Source organism: Dendrobates tinctorius, unplaced genomic scaffold, assembly GCF_039654945.1.
Source record: "Dendrobates tinctorius isolate UK_male_01 unplaced genomic scaffold, ASM3965494v1 ptg000046l, whole genome shotgun sequence".
NCBI classification, from domain to species: domain Eukaryota; kingdom Metazoa; phylum Chordata; class Amphibia; order Anura; family Dendrobatidae; genus Dendrobates; species Dendrobates tinctorius.
The window spans coordinates 82490001-82516760 of record NW_027361714.1 but is presented as its reverse complement, the minus strand read 5'-3'; the positions used below and the strand labels follow the sequence as shown (position 1 = coordinate 82516760).

At 42.9% G+C, this 26760-nt stretch overlaps 1 protein-coding gene across 2 annotated transcripts in view; it reads left to right on the top strand.

The window, feature by feature from the left end:
• SOBP (sine oculis binding protein homolog) overlaps positions 1–26760 on the top strand; it is a 346453-nt gene that overhangs the window by 249400 nt on the left and 70293 nt on the right. For both annotated transcript variants that reach the window (XM_073576075.1, XM_073576074.1), the window contains one exon: positions 3979–4074. In XM_073576075.1, the coding sequence (XP_073432176.1) occupies positions 3979–4074 (96 nt within the window). The remainder of the gene's footprint in view (positions 1–3978; positions 4075–26760) is intronic.

The following is a 26760-nucleotide window of genomic DNA, read 5'->3' as shown; positions in this document are numbered from 1 at the left end:
CAGAATTATAGAATGCTGTAGATAAGCCCCGAAAGGCAGTGGCCGCAGCTTATAGTTGAAAAACGAGATGACAGGTTCCCTTTAAGGCTATGTGCCCACGGTGCGTGTTAAAACGCACACCAAAAACCGGACTCCTTCCCAGAAATCGCGCTGTTTTTTCCACGATTATGATCGCGATTTTGCCGCGATTTTCGTGTGCGATATTCAAGCACTTTCCAAGCGATTTGAAGCATCGCTTGGAAAGTGATTGACAGGTTGGTCACACTCGTCAAACATAGTGTTTGACAAGTGTGACCAGGTTTTTACTATTGAGGCCGCCTATGCGGCATCAATAGTAAAAGATAGAATGTTAAAATGCTAAAAAAAAATAAAAAAATCGGTGTATATTTACCTTCCGGCGTCCCTGTGTTGAGGTTTGGATTCCTCGCTGTGCAGACTACTGCCTTTCTGATGTGCCTTCACATGAACATAGAAAAAATCATCCTAGTATCATCCAGAAATATATGGCTGATTTTTATCTCAATTGCTATCTGTTTGTAATCCATAAGGCATCCGTTTTTATACATTATTAAAATCTACCAAATACAGTTTTCTTTGTGAAACGGTTGCAAAGTATCTGTAAAATTTCGATGATATGCAGTTTATCAAATGGGATCTGATTTTTTTTTTGTGCAGGCATAGAATTGAATAAGCGAGTCCCATCCAACATATGGAAGCAACCTGTGTATACTTCGATGTTCTTCATGCACAGATTCGGTCTGCGAAAAAAACACACATTGGAACAGCCCAATTTAATAACAATTGTCTGAACTTGGCCTTATGAGTAGAGGGATATGATTTTTTAGGAGAGAAACTAAAATACTTCTAAATACGAGAAAACATATGAGATGCTCACAAGTGAGAGATTCGTAGCAGAAATTTGTATGGATGAAAATACATTCCATACATCTGATCGAGTTGATTCTGTAGCATGTGCATGGATTTCTGCAAACCTCAAGGTAAATATAGTAAATACATATAAAACACATGACAAAAGATAATCTGGCACACCAGGTGCATACAAAATTATGGACCATGCAACTCAGGGCTAATGGAAAAATCTTCAGTCGCCATCTGCAATGGTGAGAGCTTTTGCTTTATCCTGCCTTATTACGAAAAATGCTCATTTTATCATGCAGTGAAAAATTTCCCTGGGGTGTTCTCTCTATCTACCTCTATTAAAAAAGATGGCCAAATGTAAAATTGGCCATATAGTAAACCAAATGACAGAGCAGCAGACAACATTTTGGAATGATCTTAACAGACACAGTTATTTTCACATCCTATTCAAGCTATTCCAATGTGCACTTTGTTGCAAAACTGACTAGCACAGCTAAACAGAAATATGGTAATATCTATATATGGCACAGAAATATTAGAACTGATTTTGGATTTTAGCTACTGATATTTTTACATTCTTGAAGGAAATTCTCTTTTAGACATAATTCACACACCAGTGTTTTGGTCAGTTCTTGGTTAATACTTTGCATCAATATTTGCAACCAGACGTATATATATATATATATATATATATATATATATATATTACTAAATATACAGTATGTATATCTCTGTTTTGGACCTACTACCAGTTCTGACTTCCAAAAATAATAGATGCTGAAAATCGCCAAAAGTAATTCCAGAAGAAAGTGACTTTAGATTAAGTTCATAGATTTACTGCAGATTTTCCTGGTAGATTCAGCACTTAAAATTTCCAGCAAACTACTGTGAAATACAAATAAATATATTTTTAAAAACACATTGAAGAAAAAAATTATGTAAAATCCAAAGAATGCTTTGATACAGTGGGTACGGAAAGTATTCAGACCCCCTTTAAATGTTTCACTCTTTGTTTCATTGCAGCCATTTGGTAAATTCAAAAAAGTTCATTTTTTTCTCATTAATGTACACTCTGCACCTCATCCTGACTGAAAAAAACAGAAATGTAGAAATTTTTGCAAATTTATTAGAAAAGAAAAACTGAAATATCACACGGTCATAAGTATTCAGACCCTTTGCTCAGTATTGAGTAGAAGCGCCCTTTTGAGCTAGTACAGCTATGAGTCTTCTTGGGAATGATGCAACAAGTTTTTCACACTTGGATTTGGGTTCCCTCTGCCATTCTTCCTTACAGATCCTCTCCAGTTCAGTCAGGTTGGATGGAAAATCTTGGTATAATCTAATATATAAAGCTCAATGTGTGCGTGTATGTATGTATGTCCAGGATTGGCATCCGCACTGTCGCAGCTACAGCCACAAAATTTGGCACAGTCACACGTCTGGACCCCGAGAGCATCATAGGCTATGTTGTGAGGCGAAATATTAACCCCACGCGTTCCAATTCACCAAACAATTTTGCCCCTATCTATATAATGGGGAAAAAGTGAAAGGAAAAGTGTTGGAGGCAAATTGACAGCTGCCAGATGTGAACAAGGGGGACTTAAAGATTGAGAGCGATGTCGCCAAAGAGTATATACCGTACAGTTGCTAAGGTGGTGCCCTGACATGGGATACTCACCACACACGGGGATATGAACACACACACAAAATGTGCCTCACACTACCACGTGCTTCAACACATATACCACCCTCAGCACACATTTCACCACACATACACCAACCTCACCACATAAAAGTCGAAACACAAAAGTCGCCACTCAAAACTCGCCACGCTGTCCCAGAGCTGTTTAAAAGATGAAAAATAAGCTGTGATTGGTTGCTATCAGCAACAGTTTTCTTTGTAGACAGTTATGGTAACTGAGGCCTATTATTCTTATCATTTCTATGGTGCTATCATCATCCTTCAGTAAAGCTGGAAATAACACAATTTATTACCGGGCCAACACAGACCACCCCCTTACACAGACTGCAGGGGGAGCCCAGTATCACACAGGATAAGATTAGATACACAGCTCAGCAGTCAGTATCACACAGGATAGGATTAGATACACAGCTCAGCAGTCAGTATCACACAGGAAAGGATTAGACACATGGCTCAGCAGGCAGTATCACACAGGATAGGATTAGATACACAGCTCAGCACACAGTATCACACAGGATAGGATTAGATACACAGCTCAGCAGGCAGTATCACACAGGATAGGATTAGATACACAGCTGAGCAGACTGTATCACACAGGATAGGATTAGATACACAGCTTAGCAGACAGTATCACACAGAATAGGATTAGATACACGGCTCAGCAGTCAGTATCACACAGGATAGGGTTAGATGCACGGTTTTTATGTGCAACATAATCATTATAATTTGTTATAACTAACCACAGTTGGTTACTATGCCCAGGCAATGCCGGACTCTTCAGCTAGTTAACTATAAAGATGTGAGTTAAATTGTGCTCTAGAATTAAGGGTGGTAAGAAGAACGTTAAAGGGAGTGTCGTAGAAACAGCATATACCACAAGACGTTTGAAAAAAAGTGTAAGCTCATTGGAGTCCATTTCCTGGCCTCCTCTTATTCAGAGATTGGGAGTCTCCAAGTTCCTTGAGAGAATGAAGTGGTAGTGTGTATGTACGACCACTGCTCAATTCACCCATGAACGCTGCCGCTCCATTCATGCAGGACTTTAGACTATAGCCCTTCTCAGGATCGGTTAAGGTCTAAATCGCCTGACCCACAGTGATCATTCATTAATAATTTATCCTATGAATTGATGATAATGTTGTTTTTGGGCAAACTTCTTTAAATCTTTGCCTAAATATACTATATGATGTCCGTACTACCATGATTGTTCTGTTTTAATTATTCTAATCGTATGTAAGTGCTATCACAACTTTTGCATGATTCACGTGTTTTATATAAATTTGTCAATTTAGTTTTATTATTTTTCATTGCTTTCTTTTTATTTTTGCCATTTGTTTGATATGCATTTTGTTATTTTTGTTTCAAGACCCTAAATAGGCCATTATATTTTCCTTCAGGCTAGAGATGAAGATGGACATGGTGAAAATTTTCCCCAGCAACACTATGCTAAGGAAACTCCGAGACTTGCCTTCAAGAATAACTGCGAACTACTTGTAAGAAAAATGTTATAATCATAATAATAATAATAATAATTTTTAAACAAGTCGAGAATGTTACTTTAGCACAGTGTAGATGCTTCAATTTTTACAAGCTAACAGTATGTAAAAGAGCAGGCAGAGCTTGTCATTTAACATTCTGTGGTATTATGTATTTTAGAGAAGTTTAGCAGAAATTATATGAAAACGTAGTACATTATCTTGAATCAATAAAGTAAATACCAAATACATCAGTATATTTTAAAAGCAATGAAATATATGATTATATTTAGAGAAAAAGATATACCCTTAGATATCCTCATCATACAGTGCTGAAAACACTTTGTGTATAATATTAGGCAATTTGTAATTTTGATGAATAATTTTATTATTGAACAACTACAATGCTGACGGTCAATCGAAAGGGTTATTAAATCTGAATATATGAGAAAGTAAAAGAAATGTTTTATCTATGTGTGCAGAGTTATTGGGCAACTATTAGTTTTCAGAATTATCATGTAACTAAATGAAAAAAATACAATTGAGATGGAAAAATTTCCTTTTTTTATCTGTTGAAGTGACCATAACAATCAAACAGCTCAAAATCTATCAAATATATTTTGGACATTAAAAAAACAACAACTATCAGTGGCCAATATAGCTATGCTCTTTTTAACAGTCATAAGCCTTTCATCCATAGTGCCTGCCAGTTTCTTAATCTGTTGTCGAAAAACTTTTTGAGTAGCATCAGCCACAGTCTCACAGGCATTGTTCAGAGAGGTGTACTGTTTTTCGTCACCGTAAAACTCCTGCTTAAGAAGGGCGCACAAGTTCTCAATACGGTTTAGGTCATGTGAGGAAGGGACAATGTCATTATTCTTTCATCTTTAAGGCTGTGTGCCCACGATGCGTTTTGTTAAGCGTTTCCGCAGCGTTTGAGCCGGATCAGACGCTGCAGAAACGCTTAAAAGATGCATCAAATTAATTAGCATGCGTTTTTGGCTTTTTGTGCCAATGCATGCGTTTTTAACCGCTCAGGAATCGCTTAGCGGCTAAAAACGCAGCATGCTCATTAATTCCCGCATTGCTGTGCGTTTTTAGCCATCCCCAATGATCCCAGAAATCGCGTGTCAAAAAACGCGTCAAAAACGTGTCAAAAATCGCGCAAAAAACGCGCGGAAAAAGACGCGCGATTTCTGGGAAGGGGATCCTTTTCCTGAGCGTTTAAAAACGCTAGCGTGGGCACATAGCCTAAGGACTTTACTGGCAAGTCAAGTAGTGGAGTACTTCGATGCATGCGTGAAGCATTCTCCAGCATAAAAATCATGGTTTTCTTGAAAGATGCAGACTTTTTTCTGTAGATATGGCAACAGAAGCAAAGAAGACATACACCAAAGGCAGGGATCACCATAGAAAAATTACAAGTTTATTTCATAGGAAAAACAAAGACCAAAAAATATTAAAAACATTTAAAATATACAAAGGTTATTAACCATAACCTGTATAGATGGGAACAGTAACAAGCCCTATAAAGTATCCCCTAGTTATACATTAATGACATGTGCAGCATGTCCACAAGGTAAGCATATACAATACAAAACAGCCTTGTATAGAAATGCAGATTAGATTCCTAATTACACGCTATAGCCATATACATCATGTTTAAATAAATAACCATCTGGTATATAAATATATCTTGCAACTGAAGATTCTAGAAAAAAGGAATCACAACCAAACACCGTGGGGTAGAGTTTTTGGCACCAAATATCAGTCCAATAGGATAGAGGCTAGTGCACTAGTCAATGTCCAGTATATTAAGTGAATCACTGACCTCAAAAGGTGTGGAAAGGGTTAAGAGATTACAAAAATAGCCAATAGATTGAACATCCCTTCCTCACATACTTTACCACCCCAGACGACAGGCTGAAATAAGACATGCTCACTGAATATAGGTAGCCATTATGCATAAATTAGTATGGAGGGGCAAAGTACCGCTCCCATGACCCGACGCGTATCGTCACCGTCGTGACTTCATTGGGGTAGAGAAAAATTGTGGTGCTTGAAAGTCCGTTCCGTTTAAATATACACAAGAAATTAATTACCGTATTTTTCGGACCATAAGGCTAGTTTCACACTTGCTTTTTTTTGCAGCGCGTTTTTCCCGCAAAAAAACGCATTGAAAAAACACATACATAAGCATACAACTGCTGCGTTTTTTTCAAGCATTTTTATGAGCATGCATGAAAAAAACGCAGCGTTTTTATGCGTTTGTATGTGTTTTTAGTGCGTTTTTACCGCGTTTGCGTTTTTTTCCAACATTTTTAGGTGGCCCCTCACACTACCCAAACCATGACTTTACTAACCCTAACCCTGACCCTAACCCTAACCCTAACCCTGACCCTAACCCTAACCCTGACCCTAACCCTTAACCAAATCATACTTAACCCTAACCCAAACCCTAAACCCTAACTAACCCTAACCCTAACCCTGACCCTAACCCTAACCCTGACCCTAACCCTAACCCTAACCCTGACCCTAACCCTAACCCTGACCCTAACCCTTAACAAAACCATACTTAACCCTAATCCTGACCCTAACCCTGACCATAATCCTTAACAAAACCATACTTAACCCTAACCCTGACCCTAACCCTAACCCTGACCCTAACCCTAACCCTAACCCTGACCCTAACCCTAACCCTAACCCTAACCCTGACCCTAACCCTTAACAAAACCATACTTAACCCTAACCCTGACCCTAACCCTAACCCTGACCCCAACCCTAACCCTAACCCTGACCCTAACCCTAACCCTAACCCTAACCCTGACCCTAACCCTTAACAAAACCATACTTAACCCTAATCCTGACCCTAACCCTGACCCTAACCCTTAACCAAACCATACTTAACCCTAACCCTGACCCAAACCCCAACCCTAACCCTGACCCTGACCCTAACCCTAAACCCCCTTAACTAACCCTAACTCTAACCCAAACCCCTAAATTCCATGGTTAAAAAAAAAAACGCATATGCAAAAAAACGCATACATGAGCATGCCAGTGCGCACATATGCGCATCCATAGGCTATAATGGCCATTTTTAGCGCAAAACGTGCGCATATGTGCGCATGCGCTTTTTTGCAGGGCCAAAAAATGCAACATGCTGCGTCTGGAAAATACCAACGCACACCCCAAAAAAACGCAGCGCATGAAAATCGCATACATGCGCTTACCAGCGCGCAGGTATGCGCACCCATGTTAAATATAGGGGAAAAAACGCATGCGCAGGTATGCGTTTTTTTCCAGCGCTAAAAAACGCAAATGTGAAACCAGCCTTTTGGGGAAAGTGGGGGGCGCGTCTTATGGTCGCAATATACTTACTTGCGACCATGGCTGGTGAGGGTGCCGCGGTGCTCTGTGGTGCGGTGGTGGCAGCGGGCTGTGCTCTGGTGCAGAGGTAGCGGCTCTCTGTGTTCCGTGGGGGGCTCCGCCGTCATTTTCTCGAAGCCCGGAGGCCCCCGCACATCCGTTGCTGGCTGCCGCCATGTTTCCGGAGGCCAACGCAACATGGCGGCAGCCAGCAACAGATGGAAATGCCATAGGAGCCGCCACCCCTGCACCGGAGCACAGCCCACCGCAACCCTCACCCCACAGAGCCCACCTGCCCCAGCCCAGCCCACCTGCCCCAGCCCAGCACAGCTGCCCCAGCACAGCCGCCCCAGCCCAGCACATCTGCCCCAGCCCAGCACAGCCCATCTGCCCCAGCACAGCCCACCTGGCCCAGCCCAGCTGCCCCAGCACAGCCCAGCTGCCCCAGCACAGCCAAGCCCAGCTGCCCCAGCCCAGCTGCCCCAGCACAGCCCACCTGCCCCAGCCCAGCACAGCTGCCCCAGCCCAGCCTAGCTGCCCCAGCCCAGCTGCCCCAGCACAGAGCCGCCGCCACCGCACCAGCCTGGAACACTGAATGACCCCTGTGACCACTCCTCCACCTGTGCCAGATCCCTTCCCAGGTAAGCTGAATTCGGACTGTAAGACGGACCCACATTTGACACATTATTATTTTTTTCCCTATTTTCCTTCTGAAAATTGTGGTGCGTCTTATGGTCCGGTGTGTCTTATAGTCCGAAAAATACGGTAAATCACAGCAGCTGTTAAGACTCACCGCATGGAGAACGCGCAAAGTACCAGCGTGTGACCGCTGAACCGGAAGTTACAGAGGCGCATGAGCAGGACCAGTGTCATAGATACTAGAATCTTCGGTTGCAAGGTATATTTATATACCAGATGGTTATTTATTTAAACATGATGTATATGGCTATAGTTTGTAATTAGGAATCTAACCTGCACTTCTATACAAGGCTATTTTGTATTGTATATGCTTACCTTGTGGACATGCTGCACATGTTATTTACATATAACTAGGGGATACTTTATAAGGCTTGTTACTGTTCCCATCTATACAGGTTATAGTTAATAACCATTGTAGATTTTAAATGTTTTTAAGATTTTTTGGTGTTTTGTTAATTTTTCTATGGTGATCCCTGCTTTTGGTGTATGTCTTCTTTGCTTCTGTTGCCATATCTATTGAATTCAAGACATACTGTGGTTGGATCCCTTCTAATTAGTTTGATTGCCTGAGGTTGCCCTCTGTGGTTCTGTAATACAATAGACTTTTTTCTGTAGTACTGCTTGAAAAAGTGTCTTCTAAAACTGGTAGCAGGATTGGGAATTGATTTTGAGTCCATCTTCAACCCGAGCAGGTCCAACTAGACCATCTTTAAAAATACCAGCCCACCTCCTCCTTGCTAGTGTCTGAGGGAAAGTGGAGATCTGTGCCCACTACTGATCCAGCCATGACCCATCTATCTGGTCCATAAAGAGTTGCTCTCATCTCATCAACCCATAAAACCTTTGAAAAATCTGTCTCCAGATAATTCTTGCCCCAGTCTTCAAATTTCAACTTCTGTGTATTGTTCATTGGTGGTCGGGCTTCAGCCTCCCTTTCCTTGGCCATGTCTCTGAGCACCGACTAACTTGCACTTCTGGGCACTGAGCAGCTTGTACTTCTGGAAAATGACAGCACTGGGGAATAATGGGCTCTTGGGCACTTCACATTTGTTTCCTCTCAAATCTTTGGCAGTTAATGTGCGGCTTTTTTTCTCAGCACTTTTTTTTGCAACTATGTTGACTATTTGCAACAGAAATTTTGATGGTTCTGTGATCACAACCCCAATATCTTAGCAATGTCAAGAGTGCTTAACAAGTTTTTACTTTTCAGAGTAAAGTAAATCTCTTTTAGGGCCCATTTTGCCTTAGGGGAACAAGGTGCCAAATAAATCTACACACCTCGATAAAGGGAGTTGTATCCTTAGGCCACATCCTCCCTCATTACACAAATACACATCACCTGATCTGCTTTAAGTTCATACAGCTTGGAGTTGGAAAATATGTATAAAAATGATGGTCAAAATACTCACGTGCCTAATAATTGTGCTCACATTGTAACAGTAGTAAATAATAGTAATAGACTTTTCCATGGAATCTGCCATTTTGCATCTGCAGACTAAGTCATAGGATCTGAACAAATTGATGTTGAAGTTCATGAGAAATGACAACTTTTATTTTGCTTATTGAAAGTTCTGCTCATTCTTGACTAAGCAGTCAAGGGAAAGGTATAAATCAGAGATAGATATCATTCACTGATTAGGGCCACCCCCTTGACTGCTAGACCCAAGATAAGCAGGTGTGTCATTGAAAAATATACAAGTTATACGGAATACTTTCTCACAAACCTATATATCAGGCTGTTCAGTTCCTCCTGCCACTTGTAGATCAGACTGCATGTTCAATTTATAAATTTTGTTTAACGCATATCTCACATTATGTATACTAGCTGTAAATGTTTCTGCAGTCTGATGAATTGTATATGTGATCCCAGAAATGTGATCACACTTTTTGAAGCCTGAGATTTCCTTTTTTCTACCAACAAGTACATGACAAGCTGCCAACCTTACACATGGAGGTAACAATAGCTTTGGCTGACATCGTCTAGTGTCAAATATGAGACCTAAAAGGACTGCCATAGTTAACATTCCCTACATTACTACAAATATTTAGTTACCTTGTTCTTTAGTCAGTTCATTCTGACTGGTGACCATCTTCAAACTATCAGTCTGAAGCTGACCATAGACATCAGATGGCTGTTAGACAAACTCTCTTTTGGTCAACAACTGTCTGTCTCAATACCTACATACACATGCAAGATGCTTTTGGCCACGCACCCATGTGCTCTGTATCTGGAGGGTGGAGATTATCTCCTAATTGGCAGATTATCTCCATTGAAGACAACACGGATTGAATACTTACATTTTAAATGCCTAATACTTGGGCAAGAGTTGGGATGCCCCCATTCACACTTGATGGTCAGCCAGACTCAGACACCGGATGGTTCATCTGGTTTTACTTTAAGGGACCTTTAGAGACACATATCCTATGAGTACAAGTTTTGACATTGTGTATTATGCATGCTATTATAAATTATTACGACAACTATCACATATTCCCTAATTAGCAAATCAATACTCGATGAAGATTAACATTAGCGGAGTCTGGATTCCCTAGTTTTGAGGGTATGAGCATAACCATGAGTATGGGCTTCAAATAAATTGGAATAAAAATTTAGGTTAATGAAGACTGGTATTTCATACACCAGTCTTAATGAGGAGTGTGCTGGAATAAAAGGCGCCAAATTCATTAGGAAGTGCAAGCCACTTAATGAATTTGTCACATCTTGTCACTGGCATGTACCTCTGTGTTCCTCGACCAGGAATGGTACTCCAGTCAATCAAAGAACACTGACACTTTTTTTGCTGAATTTAACTGGTGGATGTTGCTATGCCGCTAATTTTGGTAGACCTTCTTGAAACTAGCATAAAAACACCCAAAGTAGAAAGTAGCAACTATGCATTGCAAACATTCTGCTACTATTCAAAGTGTTTTACGCTAGTTTCTGTACATAAGACTGCTCAATGTTACAGCTCCTAAAGCGGTTGTCCGGCCTTAAGCTACAAATCTGCAGTCATTCTATGTGACTGCAGACTTGTAAATCCTCACATTGCGCACACTACATGCTGTGATTAATCTCAGGTATCAGAAGCAGGCACCTGACTGCAAATATGGGATTTGCATATGGAGCGCCCAGCAGGGCCACGGAAACTCGGTACCGGGCCTTTCAGGCTCTTTTTAAGGGGGGAAAGTGTCAAGGTGGTGATGGTGACCCGGTCAGTGGCCCTGGGTGTCCAATAAAGAAGATGGAAGCTTAAATGAGGGGAAAGATGGTGGGATAATTAATTGGAAAAGGGGAATCATGATGCCACCTGTGGTAGTCGGCTAGGGTAGCCGACGCTGCTATGCAGATCCACTGGGACGGTGTTAAAGCAGTCAAGATGGTGAAGCTCTCCATGGGCAAAGCTTTGTCCCAGGGCAGTTAAGATGGAACTGGTGAGCTGGTGGTGATGTATGCAGTGTATGGCAGGCGAGTTGTAAATGACTCGAAGGACACAGATAGGTGCAGTTTTTGGGTTTTTACTCTCAAGTCTTGTGCACAAGATGACCCGCTTGGTACTGTGTCCTCTGAGGGAGGGGTCTGGCAAACTCCCAGGTAGATCAAGAACACCTGTTCAAGACTCCTCTTTGTGTTCTCCTTTCTAGGCCGTGTCTCTGCGCTGATCTCTCCCTTCCTTTCTGCCCTCCGCCTTCACAAGCAGTGTCCCAAGCCAGCAGCCACGGATCACACCGGGCGATTTGGGTCAGGCCCTGGGGTCCTTTATCCCTACTGCTGCCTTTTTGCGGAATGTTTGTGGTTGTGGCTGAAGCACTTAAAGTTACCTCAGCCTCCGGCTTTCTAGCTGAGCCTTGCAGTTCTCCAGTAGCTTCAGGGGCCGGCTCCCTCACTCTGGCCTGGTCCTTCCTTTCCAGGATACGGGCCCCACGGTTGGCTTTCGCACTATCCGTGCCCCTAGGACCCCTTACTTCAGTCTAGGAGCTTGGTCAAGATGTTTCTCTTTTCTCTGACCCTCAGTCCTCTCACGACAATCCTGCTCTTACGCTGTCCTGTCACCGACTGACTACTCTCTGGAAAGATCTATTTACCTCAGACTAGCTCGACCAACCAACTGTCACCTTTCACTCTCTGATTGGATGCCCACAATCACTCCACTACCTAAGCTCCTCCCACTCTACCTACCTTCCACACTAACTCCCCAAAACCCTTTCCTAGCCAGTCTGGGATGAGGCCATCCTCTCGAAGGGTACACCCAGATGCCCTGATTAGCGTGTGTTGTGTGCGAGTGATAGGAGTCCTGGGTGGTGCTCCCTCCTTACCTGAGGGTGGGATACCACACCTCTGGATGAGGTGCAGTACCTCTGTGGCGACCGGACCCTCAGGGGAGCCACACATACATGTGGTCACATGCCAACTAGATGGGCACAACTCTCAATGCAAGCATACCGAGTGAGGTCTGATCTGACTGCGTCATATCGCTGGTCGGGATCGCTGGTACATCGCTAAGTGTGACAGTACCTTAAGTCCCATGCACATGGCAATGCACTGACCTTCTGGCACATTGAACCTTAGGGTGTGGGCACACGTTGCAGATTCTGCTGTGGATCCGCAGCGGATTTGGCCCTGCGGATCCGCAGCAGTTTCTGCTGCGTTGTACAGTGCTTTTATATTCAATGGAAAATGAAAAACGTAGTGCACATGCTGCAGATTTTTCCGCATGGATTTGCTGCAGTTTTAAATCCGCAGCATGTCACTTCTTTGTGCGGAATCCGCAGAGGTTTGACACCTGCTCCTTTACCAGGTGTCAAAATGCAGGGGAAAACTGCAGGCTAATCCGCAGGTAAAATGCAGGTCATTTGACCTGCGGATTTACCCAAATCTGCGCGGAAAAATCCGCAGCAGAATCCGCCATTTGTGCACACACCCTTATTCAGCTTCCTGTAATCTACATGCCCATATAGACGATTTAGGTGAGTTGATCCTACTGACAGATCCCCGTTAAGGAATAATACGTTTTATCAGTATATAATGTCATTTGCGCTTCTGATTCTGTATTTGTCCTTTTATTTTCACAATCCCATCTATGTTAAAACCGGCGCTGCATTAAATAAATGCTGGATCTAATCTTTTGTATTTAAACAGAATGACAAATTTAACTGAAAAATGTAAGATAAATATATCTGTAAGGATAATATCTTATGGCTTTGTGTATACCTTCCTCTTGTGCTCACAATGCCAAGATCAGAGCCTGGCCCGGAGCCAATCTATAGTAGTATCTGTCTGGCACACGGTTAGTGATTGCAAGGGCTTCTCTGAATGGATTGCCTAATTGGCTGTTTATCTGCAATATTTTCAAGCCGTTCGCCAAGACATGATTTACAACACGCCTGAACAGCTAATGTATTCACATTCGATTATTTTGCGCTGGTCAGAGATGCTCCGCCAGTTTGAGGCTATTATGTTCTTTTTTTTCGGAGTAAATGGATATTTACTTTCATATGGCAGATACTAAGTTCGAGATGTTGATTTATGTTGTCCAGTATATTAGACAATCTATTTCTCAGAATAAACTGAAATTGCCTATTAGCTGTTAGCAAATGTTTCTTTTTCATGGTGTTTGATAAAGATGTTGTTTTTTATCTGTACGGATGTCATACTGTGTAAAGTGGGAACATTGAATATCTGCCAGGACTCATAGTGATAACTGAAATGATTGTATTATTGATGAGATTTCTCGGTGTGAATTAGTACATCTCATCTTTAAGATTACCCTTGAGGGCTTTTTAATTAAAACAAGGGATTTGCTATGAAGATTTTTTTTTAGGTTGTGGAAAAAGCTAGTTACGGTACTTAAAAAAGAAGATATCTTAGATCTAACCGTTAATTATTCTGTCTGATTGCGGTTCAGGTGTGGTAAGACCAATTGCCGAACTGGAGGGATTGTGCTTTAAGAGTTGTTTTATTTAGTGGTCTGCCAGTAAAGTCCTCCAAGTAGTTTAGATAATTTGGATGGCAGCTATCTCGCCTGACTATCCCATACACTGGGGCACTCTCTGCCAACACTCCTGCGGGCTCCTGACAGGCATCTCTGATGGCAGCTCACCTCTTAGAGAACAAAAGAATTAACAGCCTGAAATCAGACATGCCGGATCCTTACCTCCCCAGGAATTATCTGTTGGGGAGTCAGGGACCCCTGTGAACCTTAGGCTGTTGGCAAAATCCATCAATACTGGCAACTTTGGCCAACACTAGTTTAATGTTTATGGGGGCCTTAACTGCTCATGTTAATGCTGACTAGCATAATCAGGCCTGTTAAAGAAGCAGACCCATCAAAATTTATATTGCATTCATCATATTATATAACACTGTGTACTTACAATTGCTCATTTTGCCTTTCTACCCAGCTAATTACTCTCTTTTCCATTAGATCTATGACATCATGTGATTAACCCCTTCACTCTTGGGCCATTTTCCGAATTTTTTTTGTTTTCATTTTTTTCCTCCCCTTCTTCAAAAGAGCCATTTTTTTTATTTTTACGTCAGTATAGCCATATGAGGGCTTGATTGTTGTGGGACGAGTTGTACTTTTGAATGACACCATTCATTTTATCATCTAATGCACTATAAAATGGGAAAACAATTCCAAGTGCAGTGAAATTGCAAAAAAAAGTGCTATTCCACAAATGTTTTTGTTATTTTTATTTACCATGTTCACTAGATGAAAAAATTGACCTGGCAATATGTTACAAGTACGCAAATACCAAACATGTATAGTTTTTTTATTCAAGTGGTGAAAGGGTGATTTTTAACTTTTGTTTTCTTTATTTTTTTCATAACTTTTTTTTTTTTAACTTTTTACATTTTTACTAGTCCCCTTAGGAGACTTGAAGCTGCACTTGTGTCCAATCACTTGTGCTACACATAGCAGTGCTGAAATTTTGCTTAAATTTAGTATTGTTATTTTGTAGGCTAAAAAATTACTTTACTAATATCAACTTAAATCATAACTTTAGATTGCGTAATATTGTGTTATTTTGCTAGAAAATTTGATGTGCACTTTAATCTCCTTAGAGCCTAACCTTATTAAATGGACCTCCACTCTTCTTGCTATGCTATTGAGACATGCTATAAGATAGCATTGATGGAATGCCAGTAGTCCTACAGTTAAGTTGGCCTTACACTTTTATTATACTTTGGACAACTATTCCTAAAAAAAATTCCTATACACATTCAATTCAAGGTTCAACTGAGTCCTTATTTTTTTTCCCAGTGCGGAGAAGGAAGTAAGCTGCTGACAGCCACCTTTAATGGGAGCTAATCTCTTCTGAGAACAAGAAGGATCAGGCAGTGAAACTCCATTCTTCTTTTTCATGACAACATCTGTCACATGATTACTCAGCCAGTCAGCTTTATTACCCTGATGTGTTTTAACACCTTTAATGTACAGTGTTGTCTACCATATCTGTACGTTCTGTGTGCTTGCTTCATGTGCTGTATGATAAAACAAAGTTTACTCTATTTCATGCGTAGCTGTTATCACCTACCCCCATCAAAATTTATATCCTCCTAATATATTACAGTCATCATATTATGTAGCACTGTGTACTTACAATTGCTCAGTTTGCCTTTCTACCCAGCTAATTCTTATCTTTTCTCTGCTCTATGTAGAAACAGGAAGTCTCTTTTCCCTGCATTTATCAGCCACCTCTTCATCTCCTGAACCAGCTGCTTCCTCCTCCCTCCTTTTTAGTGACTCATGACTCATCCAGGGAAAATAGACTTTCTCTTTATACATAGTTCACAGAACAATCGTAATGACAAGCACGTTGGTCAATAGCAGACCCAGAATAGCTGTCATAACAACCCATCAACATCCAGTGGTCAAATAACTGGGGTGCCAATAGTTGGGATAAATGGCGTGCTTCCGGCCTGTCCATGTTAAATTCCCATGTCAGTGATGGACAGCAGAATGTAAATGGTTAACAGGTGCAGGCTGTTAAAGGCACATGAAGACTTATTAAATCAGCCACCATGTGTCGGGAAGGATGTGGGCTCAGTGTGTGAAACTACATCAAAGGCAGGGACAAATATATAATGTGAATATATGTCATGTGTGGTGAAGGGGTTAAAACAGGCTAGCTGAGTCCTTCTAAGATCTATGTAGAAACAGGAAGTTTATTTTCCCTTGTTGACTCATAAGTCACAGCAAAGGTCCCCAGCAGGGGGGAGGAGGGGAGCAACTGGGTCAGGAGCTGAAGAGGGCGATAATAAATGCATGGAAAGAGACTTTCTGTTTCTACATAGAACAGAGAATAGAGAATTACCGTAGCTGGGTAGAAAGACAAAATGAGCAATTGTAAGTACACAGTGCTATATAAGATAAGTGCAATATATTAAGAGAATAAAAGTGTTGATGAGAGTAGGTGTAGAAAACTGAGTAAACTTGTTTTATCCTACAGTATATGAAGCACACAGAAAGTACATACATGGTAGACAACACTGTACATTAAAGTGAATCTGTTAGCAGCATTGTGCACAGTAACCTACAGACAGTATCAGGTCGCCGACATTATACTGATTAAAATGATAACTTGGTTGATGAAATCCATCTTGTGGTTGTTCTTTAACCACTTTCTGCCATGTGACTTACTATACCGTCCATATGACCCGACACAATTTGACTGTGGACGGTTTATTACGTCATAGCGATGGGCCTCGCACACGGGTGGTGTGGGGCCGATCGCGGCTGGGTGTCAGCTGATTCTCACAGCTGACACCCGGCACTTAGTGCTAGGAGCGGTCAGAGACCATTCCTGGCAATTTAACCCCTGAAATGCTGTGATCTAACACGATTGCAGCATTACGGGAGCAGGCAGACGACAGACAGCCCCTCTGCCTTTGTATCGGAGACCCCGTGGCATGACACGGGGTCCCGATCGCTCCATGGTAACCCGAAGTCGTCATAATTGACATCCGGGTTACCAGAGCTAAGAAACTTCCTGTCATGTGCAGTGCATGTCAGGAAGTCTCTCGGGTCAGTATGCACCGAATGTAGCGCTGACAGCTTTTATAGCATGTAGATGCTGTTTCTCTTGTTAAGTATTTTATGTGACATATCTCTGTGATTTAGGGGCATGAAAATTCAAAGTTGGAAAATTGGAAAATTTTCAAAATTTTTCCCAATTTTTCCGTTTTTTCACAAATAAACGCAAGTTATAGCAAGTTATATCAAATACATTTTACCAGTATTATGAAGTACAATATGTCCCGAGAAAACAATGTCAGAATCAGTGGGATACATTGAAGCGTTCCAGAGTTATTACCTCATAAAGGGAAAGTGGTCAGAATTGTAAAAATTGGCATGGTCATTAACATACAAACCACCATTGGGGGTAAAGGGGTTAATCTTTATTTTCAGTTTTGTGTTAATGATATGCCCGTGCTCCAGGGCGGCCTGTGGGGGGTCTTCATGTGGTGCTCTGATTATGTATTCATCAGTATGGCTTCTGACAGGTCGCTGATCCCTCACTGACCTGCCCCCTAGTTTGCATAGTGAATATATGTATATACTGAAGAAATAAAAAAAAACCTTCTGCAGGCAGATGCTGGCTGTGGCACCTGCTCTGCAGCATAATCTAATGTTTCATGTGCCAATAATACCTGTTCTTCATGTTATTCAGCTAGAAAAAAACAACAAAAAACTCAATTTTAAAATGGCGCTGTGGTATGTAGCTGTGATCCAATAGCTACTACTGTGCATTTGCTGCGGCACCATCTTACTGGAGAAATAAAAATTTGGAGATAGCCGAGAGTTCTTACTGCGCAGGCGCGTGCAGTCCCATGGTGGAGAAGGTTTTTTTCTTCTCCAGTAAGATGGCACTACCAGCACATGCGCAGTAGCAGCTATCGGATCACAGCTATATACAACGATAGCTGCTACAGCGAAGGCACGGCAGGCGCCATTGTCAAATTTATTTTTTTTTCTTGCTGAATAAAATGAAAAACAGGTATTATTGGCACATGAAACATGGAATTATGTTGCAGAGCAGGTGCCACATTATGCAAAATAGGGGGCAGGTCAGTGAGGGATCAGTGACTTGTCAGCAGTCTTCATTATAAATACCTAATCAGAGCACCATGTGAAACCCCCCCATAGCCCCGCCCCGGAGCACAGGCATATCATTAACTCAAAACTGAAAATAAAGATTAAAGAACAACCACAAGACGGATTTCATCAACCAAGGTATCATTTTATTCAGTATAACGGCGCCAACCTGACAATGTATCTGTAGGTTACTGAGCAGAATCCTGCTGACAGGTTCCCTTGAAAAGTGTTAAAACACATCAAAGAAATAAAGCTGATTTGTCACATTATTAGTCAGCCAATGTTGTCAGGAAAAAGAAGAATCCAGTATGCTGAGTTTCAATGCCTGATCCATATTGTTCTCAGAAGAGAGTAGCTCCCAAAGGTGACTGTCAGCGGCTTACTTCCTTCTGCACATTGGAAAAAGTAAAGACTCAGCTTATCCATTAATTGAATGTGTATGGAACTTTTTTTAGGAATACTTGTCCAAAGTGTAGTAAAAGTGTAAGGCCAACCTAACTGTAGGACTACAGGTATTCCATCAATGCTATCTTATAGCATGTCTCAGTTGCACGCCAAGAAGATTGGAGGACAATTTAATAAGGTTATGTTCTATGGCGATAAAATTGCACAGCAACTTTTCTATCAAAATAACACAATATTACGCAATATAATATCATGATTTAAGTTGATATTTATAAAGCAATTTTTTAGGCTATGAAGTAACAATGCTAAATTTAAGCAAAAGATTAACAGGACTCTGACCTAACATCTACATCGATACTCTGTGGCATTCAGACAAGATCTTGTAATTTCCTCTGCTTTCCTTCTCTGGCACTTGAATATCTATCTACATCCATTCCTGAATATTTCTTGAGTTTACAAAGCCCATGCAACATCATGATGTCTCGGTATGATGCACAACATTATGTACTGGGGAACCTCATATATAGTAGGTGTAAGGAGGTGGCAAGAACACCCCCCCTCCCATCTGCTCTCCTCTCTCTTATGTGCTCTGTCCTGTTTATGATGTGTGCATTTACTGTATTCTTTATGTCTAGTGTACTAATGTAATTTATGTAACGTATTCCTATGCTGTGTTTGCAATGTGTGAACCCGCAATGTACCGCCATATGTTGTACCTGTTTACTATGTACTGTATTGTGTATTGTGGGGAGCTCCCCTTTAATTAATACTGATAAGCTAGGGACAGTTAGGGGTTAAGATGGGGGCTGGGCCAGCAGCAGGAAGGCAGGAGGAAGCTGCTGCTCCTGGTCAGAAGCTCCGGCACGCTAGCCCCGAGCAGATGTATTGAATAGACCGGGCACTGCTAGACTCCCAGATGGGAGAGATCTGTTGCCCCGGACTCCAAGGATTCAAGAGGGATCCCCAGGACTAAACAGGACTAAGTACTGCAGCACAGGTCCCAGGAGTCTGGAAGGGCCCCCCGCTGAAGGGGTCTCAGGCACCTAGATTCCTGCACATGGACTACTGCAGATCTTTGGCTGCTGCTGTGGGTGCGGCTGTAGAGAATGCATGGCGAGATCAGGAAATCCAGTGTTGTACTGTTTTTATACCATTCCATCCTTGTTTATTAAACGTTATTCCCTGTTGGACAACAGTTGCCTCATTGGACTCTATTTCACCTGGATTACCGTGGCCAGAGAGGGAACAAGGTAAACTGTGGAAAGAGCTGTATCAGCTCTGTCTATTTATGTACAAGGGACTGGGGGTGCTTACTGACCATTTGCTCAGTGGACTCTGTCTATGTACTGTGCCTTTAAATAACTTGCCACAGCTACCCCCCCAGTCACCCTTGTTACACTTAGCGTAGTCGGCAGAATGGACCTAAACAGCCTTGCAACCCTGGGACTGCTTGAGATGGTGGCTGACCGTGACTGTGAACCTGAAATTTGTGGTTTGCTGCCCGAACTACAAGAAATGGAACTGTCGGCTGACAGTGACTCTGAAACTTGTGGCTTTGAATTTGGGACTTGTGTTTTGCTGCCTGCCATGACAGCATTGCAGATGGCGGATGTTGTGGACACAAAGATGGCGCCGACCACTACTGAAAAATGGCGGCCATTGGTGCGAAAACTGAAAATGGTGCCGCCATTCGTGGGAGTCCTATAGGAAATTTGGTGCCATAAGAGAGAAGGACGCATTCTGTTGTGACAGATGCCTGCCCAAAATTGGTGCGGGCGAAGAAGGAGCTGCCGCCCTTACAGCCTGAGCAGGAAAAACGGGTGGAGCAGTAAAGAATGACTCCCCCATGAATGGGGGAACCTGAAAAAGAGGGACTGTCTGTCAGAGGATGAGATGCCATTATCGACTGGCATCGAGAGGCACAGCATCTCCTACCGTGGCAGCATCGGCCACCAGGATTGGAGGCGCTCCAAAGCCCGAGCGGAGGCAGGCCTGAGGTTCGAGGCCTAGTGGTCAAACGAGCTGGAGGATCAACCCACATGTCGACGGCCAAGTCAGCAACTAGCAGAGGACGAGGACCTGACGATACCCCGATGAGAGCACGCAGTCGTACGGAAGACTCTTGAGACGGCCCTACGAGGCATCATGGCGGTCATGATTTCTGACCCTGGCGGCCACACTAGCAAACTATCATCGGGTGCAGCAGTGAGTAAAAGCTCTCCACCTGGCCATCCTGCCACCTTGCCCTCTGCCCACCAGCTGCCTGTGGCCCCGCCGTCTTCAGTTGAACCGTCCAGTTGGTCTTCTTCGTCGTCGTCCCTGGGAGTGATGGCACTTGTGCTTCCTCCGGTCACACCCGTTCCAGCTGACATCTGTGGACTGCGTACAGAGGAGCCCTGGGTGCCCATGGTTACGTAAGCCCAGTGTATCCATGAAGTGATTTGGGAGAAAAGGCAGCGGGAGCGCCCCATCCACGAGGAGCTTTAGCGCCCCGGTGGGGGAACCGTGGCAGGCAGGATGATCCACAGATTGGTCCAGTATCTCTATAGGCACTGGGGCTATGGATTTCTACAGGAGCTGGAGACCGGAGCCAAGGTCTATATTAACGCTGGGTCCCTGATGTTCCGCGTCCTCTTCTAGAGGGGGACTACATAGACTTCATAAAGGAACAAGGACCCCAGGGGCCCTACGCAATGGCCGTCAAAATGGCCTCTGACCGGGAGGCCAGCCTATCACAGGAGATTCCGTGTGTGAAACGGCTGGTTGCTGTGGCTGCAATTGTTAAGAAGATGCAGGAAGAAGCGGTGCCTCAGAACAGCGAGGCTGCTGCCCATGTGTTAACAGAGCCGGAGGCTCCAGGAGCTGCAGGACTGCCACTAGAGGGAATGCAGAGCCAGAGGAACAGTGGAGACTCCTCCAGTGGGTCCTAATCGCATGTGTATGTGGTGGTGCAGGTGCCAAATGCGGCCCACTCTGCAACTCAGCGGCCATGTACAGACTGAGCGGCCCCTTTAAGTGATAATATTGGTGCTGGTTGCACCCGGAGTAAATATTCCCAGGGACTGTTCTGTGACCCTGAAGGGGCAAGTAACCCAGAATGGTGCCATAGGAATATGGCGTCTGACGCGGAAACTAGTTGGTGGCCATGCTTGTTTATTTTCCAGCTCCTCCCAGTTTGTTTGCACCCGTTGGTGCTTCCCTGTCTGGATCATGGGACCAAAACCCCACCGGGGTTAGTGACGGTGAATTTTAGATGCGGCTGCGGAACTGTGTGTCCCTGAACTGTGCCCTTTTTTCTATCCCTGGACTGGCCCCATGTTGATGTGCAGCCCGCCACTATTTAAGGGCCCATGGTCCCCTAAAAGGAGGGAGGGGGAGACCGTCCTCAGAAGGACCGTTGTCACTTGGACCCATATACGGAGAAAGACTGAACGAGGCCCACCAATGGTCGAGGACTTTGGCCGCCACTTAGACTGTGCTAAGTTTTTATGTTGTTCTTTTCTTATATGCTAAAAGTTTTAACGGGCCAAATGGCTCTTGTGGAAAATATATGCTCTTTGGACTCCAAAGTGTTTCCATTTTTTCCTGACAGTCGAGGACAACCACGTTTTAGGAGGGAGGGGTGTAAGTAGGTGGCAGGAATCATCTATCTGCTCTCCTCTCTGCTATGCTCACTGTCCAGTTTATGATTTATGCATTTACTGTATTGTTTATGTTTAGTGTACTAATGTAATATATGTTATGTATTCTTATGTTGTTTTTGTAATGTGTGAACCCGCAATGTACCGCCATATGTTGTACCTGTTTATTATGTGCTATATTGTATATTGTGGGGAGTTCCCCTTTAATTACTACTATTAAACTAGGGCCAGTTAGGGGTTAAGAAGGGGGCTGGGCCAGCAACAGGAAGGTGAGAGGATGCTGCAGCTCCTGGTCAGAAGTTCAGGCACGCTAGCCCATAGTAGACGTGTTTAATAGAAGGGCCACTGCCAGACTCCCAGATGGGAGAGATCTGTTGCCCCGGACTCCAAGGACTCAAGAGGGATCCCCAGCCCAGGACTAAACAGGACTAAGGACTGCAACACGGGCCCAAGGAGTCTGGAAGGGCCCCCGCTGAAGGGGTCTCAGGCGCCTAGATTGCAGCGCGTGGACTACTGCAGAGCTTCTGCAGCTGCTGTGGGTGTGGCTATAGAGAGTGCAGGGAGAGATCAGGAAATCCAGTGTTGTACTCTTTTCTTACCATTCCATCCTTGTTCATTCAACGTTATTCCCTGTTGGACAAAAGTTGCCTCATTGGACATAATTTTGCCTGGACTACTGTGGCTGGAGAGGGAACAAGGTAAACTGTGGAAGGAGCTGTGTGAGTTCTGTCTATTTATGTACAAGGGACCGGGGGTGCTCACTGGCCGTTTTCTCAGTGGACTCTGTCTATGTACTGTGCCTTTAAATAACTCGCCACAACCACCCCTCCCCCCCAGTTACCCTTGTTACATAAACACCAGAGGTGCTCATTATATTGCCATTCAATGCCTGATAAGGAAGTTCACCAGTCTCTGTTGAGGCTGCCCTGAAGTACCTGTGTGAATGCTGAACTATTGCTGAAAATCCTTTTGCTCTTCACTAAAACAACACCATTCTTCTTTTATTCCTCCTGAATTCTGTTCCAATGCAGTTGCCATATCAGCATTGATTGGACAATCATCTTATGTAAGGACATGCCCCATTAACAAGTGGCATGGTTATTCCCTGTTACCAGTGTATTCATATATTTACAGGAGTGATAACAGAGCAACTGTTATTGATATAGACATGGAAGTTGTATAAAGTAGTTTTTAAATTCAATATACACTGCTCAAAAAAATAACAGGAACACTTAAACAACACAATGTAACTCCAAGTCAATCACACTTCTGTGAAATCAACCTTTCCATTTATGAAACAACACCGATTGTGAATCAATTTCTCCTGCTCTTGTGCAAATGAAACAGACAACAGGTAGATATGATAGTCAATTAGCAATACAACCCCTATATAGGAATGGCTCTGCAGGCGGTAACCACAGTCCATTTCTCTGTTCTCATCCTTTTTGGCAGTTGTTTTTGTCACTTTTGCATTTTGCCATTGCTCTCACCCCTAGAGGTACAGTAGCATGAGGCGGTGTCTACAAACCCTCAGAAGTTGCTCAGGCAGTGCAGGTGACCAGGGCATGGAGAAGATACCAGGAGACAGGTGAGACCACCAGGAGACGTGGAGGGGGCCATAGGAGATCAACAACCAAGCAGCAGGACAGCTACCTCATCTTTTGTGTAAGGAGTAAGAAGAGAAGCAGTGCCAGAGCCCTGCACAATGAACTTCAGCAAGCCACTAACATCCATGTGTCTGCTCAAACTGTCAGAAACAGACTCCAAGAGGGTGGAATGAGGTCCTGACGTCCACAAGTGGTTGTAGTGCTTACAGACCAACACTGTGCAGGGTGGTTAGTATGTGCCAGAGAGCACCAAGACTATCAGATTCAACATTGGGGCCCTGTGCTCTTCACATATGAGAGCAGGTTCACTCTGAGCACATGTGACAGATGTGACAGTGTGGAGATACCATGGAGAACGTTCTGCTGCCTGCAACATCCTCCAACATGACCAGTTTGTCAGTGAGTCAGTAATGGTATGGGGAGCCATTTCTCTAGAGGGTCATACAGTCCTCCAAGTGCTAGTCAGAGGTGCCCTGACTGCCATTAGGTACCGGGATGAGATACTCAAACCCATTGTGATACCATACGCAGGTTCACTGGTTCCTGGGTTCCTTCTGATGCATGGCAATGCTAGGGCATTATGTGGCTGAAGTGAATCAGCAGTTTCTGGATAATGAAGGCATTGATGCTATGGATAGCTTGCCAATTCCCCAGACCTGAATCCAATCGAGCACATCTGGGACATCATGTCTCATTCCATCCACAAACGCCACTTTGTACCACCGACTGTCCAGGAGATAACGGATACTTTAATCCAGGTCTGAGAGGAGATCCCTCAGGAGAACATCCTCCTCCACATCAGGACCATACCCAGGCATTGTAGGGCGGTCAAACAGTCACGTGGAAGCCACACACACTACTGAACATAATTTTCTTGTCTTGAGGCATTTCCACTGAAGTTGGATCAGCCTGTAATTTGATTTTCCACTTTGATTTTGAATATCATTCCAATTCCAGTCCTCTATGGGATATTAATTTACATTTACATTAATAATTTTTATGCTTTATCGTTCTCAACGTAATCTACTATGTAATGAATAAACACTTGAAACTGGAATATTTAATTCACTGATATCTAGGATGTGGTATTTTAGTGTTCCCTTTATTTTTTTGAGCAGTGTATTTATTTGGAGAAAAGAGTGACATGCGGTGAGGAGAGAGCTATAATCGGAAAAGTGATTATTATCTGAACTGAATGAACTTCAAAAACACTGTGGCATATTCTGCATTGGTGCATTATGAAGTAGCAGATTAATAGGTTTTTCGAAGACTATGCTATTTTTATTTTACTACGGACCTAAGAACTGACAGGCAGGTGGTTGCTAACTACTTGCCTGTACTACTTGGCACTGGCTCAGAGCAATCATAGACTGCTCTTGCCGGTGATTCTGCTGTTTCATGTCACTTTACCGGGTTGTTCTGTCAATGGGGCATGATGACTGCCGACATCATGCTGATTGACAGCCGCTTCCCGCAGTTAAGCAGAGGAGAGCCGGTTGTCATGACATCAGCGACACACCCCATCAACAGAGGAGAGTGGAAGAGAAGCAGCTGCTGTATTGTTGCGACATCAGCAGAAGCCGTAGACCTGCCTGCAGGAGTGGTTTATGACCACTCTGAGCCAGTGAAGATCGGCGGCAGGCAGAATAGGCAATTACCTGCTTGTTAGTTCTTAGACACATAGCTAAAAAAATAAAAAAGTCCCAGGTCACCCCTTTAAGCACACCCTCAGACATTGTTCTGGGCATCAGGTACTGAGAACTAATAGTACTGTACATATTTGCTTAAAAATGGTGAAACAATGATTATAAAATCTGGTGCGTTAGCACTTCAGGGAAAACAACTAATTATTTTATATTCTAAAAACTATTTAGCATTTAAGGGATTCTGAGATAAAAATAGGCAGTTCCCACTATCAACAGTATATTTTATCTGATGAAAGAAAAGCACTCAAAATGCGTAATCGTTATTGGACAATCAAAGAATTTGCTGTTTTTCATAATGACCAACACACTATTTTTTTAATTAACTATTTTTATCCAAAAATTAACTTTACCAGTTCAGAGTTAACCACTTGACAACCACTTATGTTTGTAAGATATATTGGACATACAAATCTATTTAGTGGTTTACAGAAATGAGTAAATGTAAAACATGTATAGGTTACATCTACAGTAAAATATAACTAAAGCTGTCAAATCACTTATATTTGCTTGTATAGATCAGTTAAATCCACAAGGGTTCTTCATGGTACAATTCAGAGAGTCTGTGCTAATGGCCTGTCAGGCAATATTTCGAGTCAGGAGGAACCAAAGTGCTTTCTTACCTTCAGGGTTCGACTGGTTATTTTGCTGCTTGTGTATTGCTGGCTGAATTGTCTCTTTACCTCTAAAATGAACATGCTCTAGGGGAGCTGCCAGGCTGGATTCACAACAGGAGAATGTGGAAGTCCCAGGAGTATAGGTTCTTGCACTTAAACTTTTTTAAAGCGATGGTGGTAATCCATAGGGGTAAGGTTCCAGTATTATTTTCTGTTATTACACTAGAAATCATAAAATCGATGCTAATAGCATTAATACTGTTACGGTTTTATTGGAGCTTTGACTAGAAATCTAGCTTAAAAGACTATTTATTTTACTCGCAAATATATAGTGCCATCAGATTCTGCTGTCAGGAGCGTAATAATCGAGATCACAGTGTCACGACCATGACTGCGCCCGTGGGGGTGAGGGGCCCACCAGTGCCAGCACAAACTTCTTCTGAATTTCTGTCATACGCACATTCAGCTGAAGTGTATTGTGATGCAAGGGCCGCCCGCTGAAATACACACTGTCGGTCAATTAAAAGCCAGCCACTGACGTTGGCATGCACATGACTGGGTGTGCT